Consider the following 14,961-nt stretch of genomic DNA (forward strand, 5'->3'; position numbering starts at 1 on the left):
CTGCTGGCAGAGCTGCTGGTGCTGCTGCTGCTGCTGACAGACACCACCGGTACAGCAGCAATATAATACATCCATGCAGCAGCACCGCAGGCCGGGAGCCGCAGGGCAGCCTGTATCCGCTGGGTCCTAGAGGCACCTGGGTTTAGCTCCTCTCCAAACCGCATGGTGGAACCGTCATCCCATCATCCCCTCTGGCTTCCCAGGGGGGCATCTCTGATTAGGGCCCGAGCACTTACAGTGCGAAGGCCCTATTGTATCTGTAGGAATGTTTCTTTCTTCCTTCTTTCTTTCTTTCTTTTTTATTTTTCCAATGAAAGGAGGGCCTTTTTGCCCCCCTAAACGTGCCCCAAAAGTCAGCAAATTTTGCACGCAAGCCAGGCCTGGCGAAAAATTAGATATTTATTGGTTTGCATTAATGGGCGTGGCCTAATGGCTCAACAGCGCCCCCTTGAAAACTTTGTGCCTCAAGCCCCACAATACGGTTTGACGTACATGCACGAAAATCGGTACACACCTGTATCATGTCGCAACTTAAAGAAAAGTCTCTTGGCGCCATGGCCGAAACCGAACAAGAAGTCGGCCATTTTGAATTAATCGTGTAATTATGGCACAATTTATGCCATTCCTTTGGTAGTTAATATGGCCAGAGCCGTAACGTGCACCCAGGTGTGTTATACATCAAAATGTGCGTCTCGATCCTGCGACGACGCGCATTACTTTTCTCTTTCAAAAGCGTTACCGTGGCGACGATAGACGCCAAAAAGCACGCCCCCCCTTCATCTGATTGGTCGATATTTGATAGTTCCCCAAAAGTCACCAAATTTTGCACGCAAGCCAGGCCTGGCAAAAAATGTGATATTTCATGGTTTGCATTAATGGGCGAGGCCTAACGGCTCAACAGCGCCCCCTAGAAAACTTCGTGCCTCAAGCCCCACATTATGGTTTGACGTGCATGCACGGAAATTGGTACACACCTGTATCATGTCGCAAATTAAAGAAAAGTCTCTTGGCGCCATGGCCGAAACCGAACAGGAAGTCGGCCATTTTGAATTAATTGTGTAATTTTGGCGAAATTTATGCCATTCCTTCGGCAGTTAATGCGGCCCGAACCGTAACGTGCACCCAGGTGTGTTATACCTCAAAATGTGCGTCTCCATCCTGCGACGACGTGCATTACTTTTCTAAGTCAAAAGCGTTACCGTGACGACGATAGACGCCAAAAAGCGCGCCCCCCACCTTCATCTGGTGGTTTGACATAAAGAGTCGTGGGTGGTGTCATCTGACTCGGTTTTGAGTACTTGACCTTCATTGGCCTGAAATAGCCCCGCCCCTTCTTCTTATTGGTCGATATTTGATAGATCCTATTTTCTGCCATAACTTTTGAATGGTTTGACATACAGAGTCGTGGGTGGTGTCATCGGACTTGGTTTGGCTGTGTCCTACGCTAAATGTCCAGGCCTGAAGAATCTACATGCAAGTCATACAAGCGCTTCCACTGCAGCAAGCCTGAACATGCACAAGGGTGCGAGGGCCTGTTCATCGCTGCTTGCAGCTTTAATTATCACTATTATTATTACTACATTTATTATTATTTACTTTTTTTAGGCCTTCTCTGAAGGCGTAGAAGGCCCTGAAGGTTCCCCACTGCTATATATATAATAGTACAAACAGACCACCACAATCTGGCCTTGAGTCAGAGACCTAAGCTCAAATCAACATCTCCCAGAAACCACCTTCATACGAATGAACCAGTTGGTTTCTTGGACTAACTGTTGCAGGATTGTAGCTCGTTGGTTTCTTCTGGCAGGCCCAGAAGAGCCGGCTCCTGCAGCCAAGTTGTCCTGCATCCTTCTGAACTGACCAGCATTGCCTTGACCTCTTCAGGTAGTCGCTGAAGTGCCAACCATCTAACTTCAAGGTTGAGGCTCTTGTTGCTCCACTGACAACTGGAGGCCCCAAAAGTGAGACAATCTCCCAAATGTCCAGCTTTAGAAAATTAAAATTTTTACAGCTCCAAATGTTGTTAACTTAGTAATTCTAGTTGATCAGCTCCAATTTGTCTGTTAGCATCACTGCCAACAGATGCTAATGGAGGCTAAAGTGTAGGAAGCAAAGTTACCCAGGCGTTGACTTGTTTTTTGTGCAGTTTTTAGTTTCAGGATGCTAGTATGACTACTGTTCAGTGCTTTCTCGTTATATGACTGGTGCAGTGGTCCTTGTCTCATTTATTGGTAGCTAAATGGTATTTTTGGAAATAGTGCAATAACAAAAATAAATACATTTAACTTCAAAAGAGGTAGTTGAATGACATCCAATCAAACTCACAAACACAAGAAAATTAAAATACTTTTTGGCTTAACCTTAGTGCAACATTCTGAATGGCATGAAATGAACAGCAGCAGCAGCTTAATGCAACATGAATATATAAAATTTCACAATTCAAACATGTAAACCATATTAGTTTCGCTTACTTCCGCCGGGCCGCAAGCTACACCGGAAGTGACGTTAAATGCAACGATATATAAAACAATTTAATATATATTAAAAACATTAATAACTAGGTATCTCCCGCTACTTTTTTGGCCGATACCGATGTTTTGAAAATGCCGTGATCGGGCCCGATCGATCGGGCGGCCGATTGATCTGGACAACACTACCAATCACACAATAAAAATACTTTAATAGCCAGTTTCATAACTGGAGATGGAGTTCTAGTATCAAAACTAGTATGGAAATATCAGAGAAAGTAAAATAGAATAGAATAGAATACTTTATTGTCAATGTACCTGGGTACAGTGAGATTGAAATCAGCATCACCTCTCCAGTGCAAGACAAATAAGAAACAATAGTGCAAACAATAAGAAATATAAGAATATAAGAAATGTAAATAGTATAAAAATATAAAAAAGTTTAAGGTGCATTTGAATAGTGAAGACCTGAGATCCTATTTACAGATAATAGCATATAAAAAAAATGTCAGTAAAAAAGTCCACAGCTCAGGGGAGGTGAATCAGCCTGAGCAGTGTGGTGTTAAGCAGGGGTGCCGCTGCAGCTGCTCCAGGGTGGCCCGCTCCGAAGGGTCCACAGCCAAACACAGGTTCAGTAGGTCCAGGCAGCCTGGAAGAGAGGCCACAAACATTACGGATCAGGAAATACTTTCACCTATTTCTGGGAGATTCGAATTGTCCCAAAAACAGCCTCCTCTCACCGCGCGACAGCTCACTGCTGAATCTGATTTTGTTGCGGATGAACTTGGTGGTGGTAAACTGGTGAAGTCCATCCAGCATTTCATAGAGCAGAGCACCTAACTGCCACACTGTGGTGGGGCCGGCCTCGTAGCCCCCACACCTGTAAAACTCTGGGGGCGTGAAGTCAGAGGTTCCTACAAGCCAGGAGGAAGGAGAAGTTAAGGACCAGGCACGAAGATCAGCAGAGGAACGGAGAACGGGAGTCAGACGTACCAGCAAACTCGCTGTAAGCTCCGTCAGTCAAGATGCACCCACATCCGAAGTCTATGATCCTCACTCGAAGACCGTCGGAGTCGGTCTGTATGAGGATATTCTCTGACTTGATGTCCCGATGGAAGACTCCGTTGGAGTGCATGTGCATGACTGCATCCACCAGCTGCTTCATGATGCTCTGAAACACGGAGATACACGTGGGTTAAAGAGCTGCAGGAGGAGCTGGTTCCTGTCTCTGTGGAAGCTTCAACAAAGCAGGTTTCCACCCAGCTTCAGTACCAGAGCCATGTCCTCCTGCAGGGGACCATCGTTGTTCAGGATGTAGGTGAACAGGTCCACGGAGGGAACTGGTCTCTCCATGACCAGGAGAACCTCCTGCTCCAGGTCATACCAGTCCAAGAACGACACGACTGCAGATTTCCCCACTGAAGCCGGTCGGCCTGCCGCTTTCATCATGAGCAGCACCTCCAGCGGGACCTGGAGCACCTTCCCAAGGTGGAACTGAAATGTGAGGAACAAAACAGACGATGAAGTAGATGTAGTTTCGTATGTGTGACTTCTTCATCGTCAACAAATAAATGGGAAAAGAAAATTGAGGATCAGACTGCTCACCACTGGTTGAGTCTCCACACACTCTTTAGGGATGTGTTTGATGGCCACCTGCAGGTCAGAGTCAGCAGTGTGTCAGATAGAGTCGGTACTCATGAGGCTTGAGAACAGAGGTGTGATACCTACCGGGAAATGATCAGCTCTTCTTCTCCCAGAATAAACTGATCCGAAGCCTCCTTCCCCGAGAATCTGAAGCTGCAGGTACTTTCTTTCAAAACGTGCTGCAGACACAAACACAGACACATTTACTACAGGAGTGAAGAACCCCTCCATGTCTATAGATGGATAGGTGGTGATCTAAACATGACAGTAAAAGTTCCTTCATGTGTCTTCAGACCACCATGAGTACCTCTGCTCTCTGAGGCTGACGTGTAGGTGTTCCCGTTGTCCTGTCGGGGGGTTGAGGGGTTGCTGGAGCTTGGCTGGACATCACAGCTACCAGGGGTCTCTGTGGTCGACAGCCGCTCGGTACAGCTCTCCCTCTTCCTCTCCCTGACGGTCTCTGCTGAGACAACAGCGGGTTCACCTGCATCCCTGGACCTCTTTCCAGGGGCCTCTGGAGGCCTGCTGGCCTTCCTCTTAGTGGCAGGAACCCTGTCATCCTCCCGGAGGACCATGATGGGTTTGGTGGTGCTGCCACCGCCCTCTGAAACCAGGTAAAGAAGCTGATATTAACTTGGATGCATGTAGTAAAATCTGCAGTTCTGACATAAGAGAGTTAATATTTGATGTCTCTCTTTTATAAAGTTCTGCATTATTACAGTTATATGCAATTATTATTAACTATGTGTTAAGTTCTGGGCTGAATATGAATAACTATGTTTATCATAACTTCAAAAAGGTTGAAATATTCCTTTTAAATGTATTTATATTCATTTTCCAATGGAAAAATTAACAAACCCCCCCAAGTAATTCAACAAGTTAGTAACCTGTGAGTACAGCAGCATATTGGAAATGAGTTTTTTATAAAAATAAAACTTGAATATAGGTTGGTCAGCAGTAACTTTAGACTTTGGTTTCAACACTTTTCTCTAAATTTGGATTCACTACCGACTCTGATGTCACGGAGTGGTAGGATGAGGACCCAGATGCAGGAGAGCGAGAGGCAGGAGTTCAGCCAAAAGGGTTTATTTAAAAAAAAAGGCAAGAACTAAGAACCAAAAACCAAAGCGCTGCTTATCAGGATCAAAAAACATAGAAACAGGGATCGAAAAACTATGGGACACATGGAGGGAGCAAACAGTACGGAACCACAAGGAGCAAGGGAAAGACAAGACCAGATATACACAAGGGGGTAACGAGACACAGGTGTGAACAATCAGGGCAGATGGAAGACAGGCGGGGCAAAACAGAAACACAAACTGGGGGAAATGTCAACCACTGACATCTGATGCAGCACACTTCAGCATCAACCTGCTAAGCCCCCCAGAAATAAGTAATTTATTCTGTTCTGCATCTTAAACTCTCGTTTAAAGGAGCTGTATGTAAGAGCAATAATAAAACGAATCATAAAATTACCCCGATATGTCAACAGACATTTAAAAATCATGTTCATTTCAAATACTTATGTCACTGACAACAGCACTCAAGCCAGGATATTCCAGTTTAAAAAGAGGAGTTGCAGCCCTCAACTGATGTTTATGTTGTCATTTTTTGTTTTGGCCTGAAGCTCCACCCTCCACCTATCTCCCAATCACCAAGTCAGTATTGTTTCTGAAGCTCCACCCTCCACCTATCTCCCAATCACCAAGTCAGTATTGTTTCTGAAGCTCCACCCTCCACCTATCTCCCAATCACCAAGTCAGTATTGTTTCTGAAGCTCCACCCTCCACCTATCTCCCAATCACCAAGTCAGTATTGTTTCTGAAGCTCCACCCTCCACCTATCTCCCAATCACCAAGTCAGTATTGTTTCTGAAGCTCCACCCTCCACCTATCTCCCAATCACCAAGTCAGTATTGTTTCTGAAGCTCCACCCTCCACCTATCTCCCAATCACAAAGTCAGTATTGTTTCGGCATCCGGGTTGCCAGCTCGGCTCTAATTATGGCAGCCATGGCAGCCTACGTTCCTGCTGCATTCTGCAGCCTACCTGGCAACCTCTGGTCGGGGGGAGGAGGGGGAGGGTACACGCCGCTCAACAATATTTTGAAAGTGACTGCAGTACCAGTTTTGGACATTTCTTACAGACGGCTCCTTTAACAGCAAGTAACACAGTATAAACACAAATATATGTCATTTGTTTTCAGCAGCGTTCAGTGAGTTTTAACAAAGTGTGTTTCTTGACATAAAAGAGAAAAAAAAGTGTCCTAGTGAATAACAAAGACAATTTGATGATTAAAAAACTGAAAATCTTTTGTTTACCGTAAAAAAAAATGAACTACTAGTGTTAACTGATTCACCAAAATGTACTACATAGTACACCATTTGTGAACAGTTACACAGTTTGCAGAATGTAAGAAGTATTCAATTAAATTTAATTTAATTCAATTCAATTCAATTCAATTCAATTCAATTCAATTCAATTTTATTAACATAGCGTATATTACAACAGAAGTTGTCTCTAGGCACTTTCCAGAGACCCAGAACATGACCGCCGAGCAATTATTATATTGCTTATTATGACAGTATTTAGATGTTTGATACTTCTACAAAATTTTCTACCTGTGTACCCCTAATAATATGCCCCACAATGCAATGCACCACTACCGGGGAGACGGTTGGAGCAATCAGTCACGTAACTGTCTTTGTTAGTGTTTAATACATTGTAGCATCGTGGTTTTATAGTAACGTACTTTGTACTAACCGGCGCAGTGGCACAGTGTGCAGTACTTATTGATAGTACTTTGTAAGTACACAGACACATTTACTACAAGAGTGAAGAACCCCTCCATGTCTATAGATGGATAGGTGGTGAGCTAAACATGACACTGAAACCAGGTAAAGAAGCTGATATTAACTTGGATGCATGTAGTAAAACCTGCAGTTCTGACGTCAGAGAGTTAATATTTGATTGATTGATTGATTGATTGATTGATTGATTGATTATTACAGTTATATGCAATTATTATGAACTGTATGTGTTAAGTTCTTGGCTGAATATGAATAACTATGTTTATCATAACTTCAAAAAGGTTTGGCGGTGAAATATTCATTTTAAATGTATTTATATTCATTTTCCAACAGAACAATTAACAAAACCCATCCAAGTAATTCAACAAGTTAGTAACCTGCGAAAACATGTAAGTAAGCAGCATATTGGCAATGAGCTTTTTATATAAATAAAATGTGAATATAAGTCTGTCAACAGTGTCTTTAGACTTTGGTTTCAACACTTTTCTGTAAGTTTTGATTCACTACTGACTCTGATGCAGCACACTTCAGCAACGAACTGCTAACCCCCCCCGGAAATAAGTTATTTATGCTGTTGTGCGTCTTAACTCTTGTTTAACAGCAAGTAACACGGTATAAACACAAATATAGGTCATTTTTTTCAGCAGCGTTCAGTGAGCTAAGTGTTTCTTGACATAAAAGAGAAAAAACACGTTTTCCATAGAATAACAAAGACAATTTGATGATTAAAAACTGAGAATCTTTAGTTTAAAGTAGAAAAATATGTAAAAATATTTGTTTTTATCATATTTTCTAGTTTAGCTGAGAAATATACACAATACAGACTAACACAGAGTCAACAGGAAGGTTTTTGCAAGAAAACCGGCAGATGTGTCACCTGAGTCTCTCTCAGAGGTTGGAGGATTATGGACGTCGGACGACTCACAAACCGAGTTATTCATATTCATTTTGAACAGGAATAATTCACACTCAAACGTCACCGCTGGTATCCAGAAGTTCAGGTCGAATGTAAATGTGGCAGAACAGTTGGTTTTGGAACAGTTGGTTTTGGAACTCAGTGATTCCACTGTGATGCAATTAGTTCTATGACATCACAAGGGACAACAACAACAAGGAGAAATCATTCCAACATCACCTGATGCACACTGGTGGTAGAAAAATTGTGGTTTTTAAAAAAGTCACAAACTTCCCAGAAGGGGAAAAAATAACGATGATTTCCCTTCATTTTCTGTCAAACACTGAATCCTTCACAACAACGAAGCATCGTCACAACCCATCAGATTTAATATGTCTCTTTTGTCACACTTGATGTGTTTTCAACCTATCAAGTCTTTCAAAATAAAGGACCTCATTGGGGGTTTAGTTGGGATTGGTTTGGTTCTGATTTCCTCTTTTACAACATCACATTAAGACCATGACAGCCTGTGATGCCGCAACCCCCCCCCCCTCCAACCTGTAGCCGTATCATATCTGACGATGGTTTTATTTGGAAAATTTGCATTTTAAAATGAAACACAGCAAAGGTAACAGACAGCAAACCTCTCAAATGTCATGGAGATGAAATCTTTCTGTGGAGACCCAAACTATTTTTTTAACCAGACTTTAAATATGTTCATCTCTGCTGTAAAGTTGGACATTTTCAACATGTGAGTCGGTGAATATTGACACGTTATTAGAGTCAGCCTCCAGCCGTCAGCCAAAGAACTTCAACTTCTTTTTAGTTGCACATTCAATTAATTTCAAAGATCTTTATGTCAAACATGATGGCAGTATAAAATAACAGACATGCTTAAAGATACTTCAACAATGAATGCAAGAGACACTTTTTTTTTGGTAGCAGCAGTCTCGGCCCTCGTTATTAGATATCAAAAAATCTTGACGTACTTAGAAGTTACACCAATTAATAGTATAGTATAATAGTCATAGTTTTACACAGTATAAAAATATATTGTGGTAAACCTGAGTATAAAGTAGCAGATCCCAGAGTTATTATTGCCATGTGCAGTTCTATGTCACTGTATACGAACACTATTTACCCTGAGCCCCTGTATTCATCTATACATAAATGTGTACATTGTTTATGATGTGAATTTATATTCACCCACGTACAATCTTATTCATCTTAAAAGGAAAAACCCAACTCAAACTGATATTTTCCAACAACTTAATTTCAGTGTTAATATGAAGGCGTGTTTGAACCAGAGCAAAAGAATAATCTGTCAGCCAAAGTCTCTTGTTACTGGCATGCTTGGGTGGATAGAACTGCTGCACCCAAACACCTGAAAACAGTCTTGCATGGGTACAGAAAGGGTCTCAAATCAGAAATGGATGGATGTAACAAGAGAGGAGACATTTCTGCCAAAAAACCAAAGACTTCGTATGAATATCTCTAAAATGGGATATTAAATTTACTTTCCTAAAGAGGAGCAGGATGGGGTGATTTTAGTGTCTCTCACGGGGGAAGGATCGATGTCCATCAGCAGCACCAGGGCGGCGCCAGAGAGCCACATGACTGAAAATGACAAATTAAAAGAAAATGTAAATGTTTCACTTGAAGACAATCAATGTGTATATAAACTGAAAATATATTTTTAAAAAAACAAGTGTCGTTTAAGTCACTTTTGTGTTTTCATTTCGGCTCTATTATAGGAATCACATACATAGGAATGTCCACGGCATTTCAGTGTCAACAAAGGTCGGCCTATCAGGCTATGGGCACATATTTGTAGTTTGTACGTGGTTGACAGGTAGTTATTTTGAAGTTCTCGTAAATCCGTCTTAAAATGTAATAATGGACCTCGGTTGGGCTGGAGGGACAGCGGCGGAAAATGTCCCGTATTTTTAAATACAAAACTTGACAGGTATGCTCCCTACTCACACAACCCAATGCTTTGAAACTCCTCCACCCAAACTTTATGATTTCATTGGTTAACAGTTGTTAACACTCAGAGGTGAAGTGTCAAACGCGTAGACTGTAAAATCTACTGAATAACTCATCTATGTCACCTATAGGATTTCTGAAGAATTAGTTTTTTCAGCTGATTTACACCGGGGGAGCTATTGACATTATAGCAGAATATCCTGTTTCAAATATCTTGTTGGGGTGAAATCAGCACTGATTGCGGCATCTTTGCGACCTGGGTTTCCGTTATCCGGTAATTACCGGACTTTGACTGGTAAAATCTGCAGACGTCTGGCATTTTTAAACCCATCTGGTCAAAATGTTGGGTCGAAATATTCCCTCTAAGCATTTGTCAGTGTTATGTGCAGGCCAGGCATATGTGGAACAAAACTGTTTCCTTTTTTTATGTGAAACGAAGCTTGTCTGTTTCTTTTAGGCTCCTCCAGTTAAAACATGCAAACATGTTGAAAGAGGCTAATCTTAAAAACAATTTTCTGAAACCAAACCAGTCTGAGGAGAAAGATGATGATGAGACCGAGATGCTAAAATCACTGAGATTGTCACGGATAATGCCCTGGCTCCAGTCAAAAAGAAACAGAAAAGTCTGGCGTTCTGGCCCGAATGGAAAGAGAAATATCCCTGGCTGAGGTGCAACATCATCGATGGATCAGAAAAAATGTTTTGCAAATGCTGCGAGAGAGTCAGCAGCACGCAGCGTTATCAACATGATCCCGTGCAGATGTGTTTTTGTTTGCAAATTATTTCACCTGAGAACAGGTAGGCGTTCAGTTTCTTCATGTTCATGTTTAAAGAGACTGGGCTTGTGCAATATTTATTTATTTATTTATTTTAGTCACGCAAGTGAGTTAATTGACAGTACTCGTTTTATTTTATATAGCTGCCTACTTTTCAATAAAAAAAATATTCTGAATCCACATGCCTTGATATTATTCTCATTTTAAGCTTTAGATAATATTTGACCAGCATTTCAAACATTTGTCCGGTAAATTGAAAACCTGCTGGTCACGTCATCTGGTGCCAAGTTTTTCTAGCAGAAGCCATGTTTGCGACACTGGATTAGCTCAAAGGGCTAACTGCTTAGATAAACTTTATGGCAGTTGTTTGGGAAGCCCTTTCTGCCTTTACGATTCACTTAAAACTTTCCTTTTTGATAAAGCTTAGGGAGGTTCAGGTGACCTGAAACATCCCTCAGTTATGCTGCTATAGGCCCGGGCTGCTGAGGGACCTCCCATGATGCACCTCTCCTCACTCTTTTCTCTGCTGCTCCAAATCCATCAATCACATGGCTGTTGTTGTTGTTGACCTTGTTCCCAACAGGCCTGACTTGTTGTTGTTGCTGTTTTCTCCTCCTTCCTGTCTTTCTCCACCTCCACCCGGGTGAGGCAGGTGCCAATCCTGAGTCTGGTCCTGCCAGACGTCTCTTCCAGTTAAAGGGGAGATATCCCTGTACACAGTCGCCTGATGTTTGCTAAGGATGGAGGATTATGATATGAATACTTTATTACAGACTCAAAAGGTTCCATATAAAATACATAAAAATACATACAAATTACAGGTCACACATTAAAATACATGCAAACATCTGTTCCAATGTTTCCATAGTCCAGATGTGTAGCTCCATTTGATGTTAGTGAGTGCAGTTATTAGACAATTTCTGACTCATGGAATCGACACATAAATTTAAACATAAAATTCCTCAGTAGAGCATGGAAGTGGGGACATAACAATTAACAAATAAAGTGCTTGCACTTGTCCATCTTGGAAGCTTAAGTAGGAACCTGAACGCATCATTATAATGCTACCTGCAACTTCTTTAGCTTGGCTTTGGTGGTATAATTACACCAAAGGTGAGCTGTGTAAAGAGGTGGACAATAGGCGAGTATAGAGCTTACAGCACTGACGCTGGATGTCATCATCATCACATAGATCCTCATTTATGATGTGACTCAAATACCGTACTCTCTTAACAACATCTAAGGGGCGGTCAGACAGTAAGAATGGGGGAAACTTTTGTTTCTGATTCTCCTTAGCTTTAACAATCAGAATAACACTCTTCTTAGGGTTAAACACAATGTCATACTGGACTCCATAGCTAGAGCACACTTTAAGCAGTTGCTGTAGCCCAGCACTGTATGGAGACACCATTACCAGGTCATCAGCATATATGAGGTGATTAATAAGACTATCACCTATCATACATCCGGTCTTGCACTGACTAAGCTTCATGGAATGATTATCTATGTAAATATTGAAGAGGACAGGTGCCACCCTGTCTCACCCCATTAGTTACATGAAGAGTATTATTTATAAAAAAAGTATATAAAAGATGCAAGTGTTTTTGCAATCTGATGGTTTCGATTGCGAAGCAATAATAATTATTAGCATTGTTATTGTATTGGCTTTGTATTAATCAGACATGTTTGTAATGAGTCAAACTGTATTATTGTAGTGCGTTTAGATTACATTTGTTGTGATTTGGCGCCACCAGGCAGTCACCAATCAAATCTGTGCTGCTATTTATACATACATACATGTATTGCTTCATATAATTTTGCCTGATGTGGTTTATTTTAAACCACGTGGAAAGACCCAGCGGGACAGTTCCCAGGACGTCACACCGTCTCCGTTGGCTCAGCCTCCTCCCATCCCCCCGCCGCCTCTCCATCACCCCAGATGACCTTCACTGGTGCTACTGTAGCCCACATCTGACCCTCTCAGGCTCACTCGGGATGCTTTTAGCAGCATGCAGGGTCAGCATGGGGACATCAGCATCAAGCTGTGTGAAATAATCTATTGTGACATCTTTCTGGTGAGCAGCCCTGACGTGCCTTTGGAGATTTGCTCAAACAGGCCAAAAGTGGCTCCCTTCACGTCCACCTCATCATTTCACTGGTTCTTTTAATATGGACCACATAGGTAGTTATCTCGATATTTAACAACAAAAAAAAGGCATTTTTTATCTTGTATATAATTACTTTTGACTGGTCGTATGATGGATAATCATCAGTTATTCATGTGGCCAGTAGGCGTATCATCAATCTATCTACCTTTTTTATATAAAAGGTAACTTTCTTCACCTCGTGGGTTCAAACATGATTTCTTTGAAACACCGCCTCAATTGTAAAAAAGAAAGAAAATAAAAAGTTTATTGATCAAATGTCAAGTGTGATGTTTTTACTGGGTCTTGGTTTCACTTTTACCAGGGTGTTTAGGTCTCGGGCAGTTACAGGAGAAAGACCTGACACTGAATGATTGGCCGGTCTGGGAGCAACAGCTCGCCATGTTGACAATCCAAGGTTTTTCTTGGATCTATTCGGCAGGAAGTCGTTCTTTGACCACTGAATGAGCTTGAAGTTAAGCTTGGAGCTCATTACCAAATTTGAGGTACTCCACACCCGTGAGACTGAAAACAGCAGGTATCAAGCATCACGGTTCCTTTGACTGCATCAACGTCGTACATACGAAGCATCAATGGCCGATTCTGCACAATGTCAAGAATTTTAGTTATTTACCTTCAGTTTTACAAAATACACACCTATAGTCAACACACCCCTGTGTGTGTGTAACAGCTGTGCTTGATGCCCTTCACCGTCAGGGAGAATTGATGATCCCACATAATCCAGTGGGATTTTATAGGCTACAAGTGCAAAAGTAGCTTTGACCTTTGGGCACAGAAAGTCTTGTGATGTTTGGACCTATTTGGGAACCGGTACGTCAGCTGATTTTACTCCCACTGAGCCAGCTGATTGAAATCTTCCACGTTTACTTGGTCAAACTACTGTGGGGACAGATGTTTCTGATAAAACAGTTAAAGGCGAGACGATGTTATCTCACATCATCTCCAGAAATAAGCTCTAACATTCATCTGCTGTAATATTCTGCATGCTAACGATGTGTCAACTTCTGCAGAAAGTTCTCATGCCTTTCATTTCTGGGGAAAAAAAATCAGTCAAACATCTATCTTCAAGTTCAGTGTGAATGAATAAGCATAACAAACAGGAATCTGGGGAAGGAAGAAAAAGGACCAGGCAGATTTTCAGCTGCAGTTTAATTTTAGTGACAAAATCAAAAATAACAGTATTCAAAGGAAGTAAAGTCTAAAACAACCCTGAATCTTTGTCAATGTGTTAAATAACTTGCAGAGCATTTCTTTGTGAGGGAATATATTCTTTGTAGCTACAAAATTATTTGATTATTATTCTAAAAGAATAGAAAACAATGGTGGATGTAAATGTCTGGATGACTGTAGTGTTTAAAACATTAAGCCATCGCTCTATTGCAATGAGTACAAAACAGGAGGACAGAGTTGCCGTTTTCTATTCAATCTACTGGATTGCACATTCTGTTAGGCTACCGTACAGCTGCACAATGAGCTAGTATCTACTGGTGACCGCTCTTTCTTTTTTTTAAATTTTCTTCTTTTTTAAACCAGCATTACAAAGAAGTGATCTACTCGATGAAACATTTTCATTCACACTTTGGTTTTCATCTTCTTACAAATCAATGCAGGTCTCGCTGACAGTTGAAACAGGTTTTCGTCCACCTCAGAGTGTTTGTTTTCTCTCTGCATCAGTTAGTGTAAACCAGAGGGGAACCCGGTTTCATGTGGAAAGCAAAAAAAAAAAAAAAGAAAAAGGAAAGGGGTAAATAAAATGCACCCTAAATCAGAGGGGAGTGATGTTGTATATGCTCACACTCGTTTGTCTTATCTAAGCATTCACACTGTTAAAGTGTCATCAATGATATACTGTATCTACATTCTACTCATTCAGGTTGCTGGTGCTGCACTGTCCTAACTAAGAGAGCATTACAAGTAAGGCAAAGCCAAAATTCTCCTCATCACGCTTTACATCAGGAGCTGCAGTCACAGACACGCAGTCCTGTCTTCCTTCATCATCCGGACCCAAAAAAGAAAGAAAACGAAAAGCACAACACTACAGCATGACAGTCACTATTGCTTGCACTGCACTCCGGCACACAGCTGCATGGATGCAGAGATCACCGCAGACGTCCACTCGGGTGTGACCACAATTTGGTTTGCCGTATGAGGAGATGGGAAACAGGTTCTGAGGCGTGGCAGTGTAACTGAGTAGAAGTTGTCCCGTCCATCAGTCCTT

General features: G+C 41.7%; 2 protein-coding genes across 2 annotated transcripts in view; both read right to left on the minus strand.

Annotated features, from left to right (window-relative positions):
• Positions 1–3,010: 3,010 nt before the first annotated feature.
• LOC133447395 (serine/threonine-protein kinase pim-1-like) lies at positions 3,011–4,687 on the minus strand. The gene is made up of 7 exons (XM_061726066.1): positions 4,420–4,687; positions 4,197–4,291; positions 4,074–4,121; positions 3,741–3,962; positions 3,462–3,639; positions 3,209–3,382; positions 3,011–3,117 (listed from the first exon to the last, which is right to left on the minus strand). Exons 1-7 carry the CDS (start codon positions 4,685–4,687, stop codon positions 3,011–3,013), a joined length of 1,092 nt encoding a protein of 363 aa, XP_061582050.1.
• A 9,187-nt stretch (positions 4,688–13,874) lies between these two features.
• The window catches only part of ablim3 (actin binding LIM protein family, member 3), a 55,134-nt gene continuing 54,047 nt past the window's right edge, over positions 13,875–14,961 (minus strand). Inside the window, exon 23 of the mRNA XM_061725822.1 lies at positions 13,875–14,961. This exon is cut by the window's right edge and continues 174 nt beyond it. The gene's annotated coding sequence lies outside the window, so the exon portion shown is untranslated.

Source organism: Cololabis saira, chromosome 7, assembly GCF_033807715.1.
Source record: "Cololabis saira isolate AMF1-May2022 chromosome 7, fColSai1.1, whole genome shotgun sequence".
Lineage (NCBI taxonomy): Eukaryota > Metazoa > Chordata > Actinopteri > Beloniformes > Belonidae > Cololabis > Cololabis saira.

Excerpts from the sequence above, each read along its gene's own strand:
- LOC133447395 (XM_061726066.1), bottom strand. The coding sequence starts at position 4,687 with ATGGTCCTCCGGGAGGATGACAGGGTTCCTGCCACTAAGAGGAAGGCC. Across the intron at positions 3,963-4,073 it reads GTGTGGAGACTCAACCAGTG|TTCCACCTTGGGAAGGTGCT; the intron begins GTGAGCAGTCTG and ends CTCACATTTCAG. Across the intron at positions 3,118-3,208 it reads CAGCAGTGAGCTGTCGCGCG|GCTGCCTGGACCTACTGAAC; the intron begins GTGAGAGGAGGC and ends CCTCTCTTCCAG.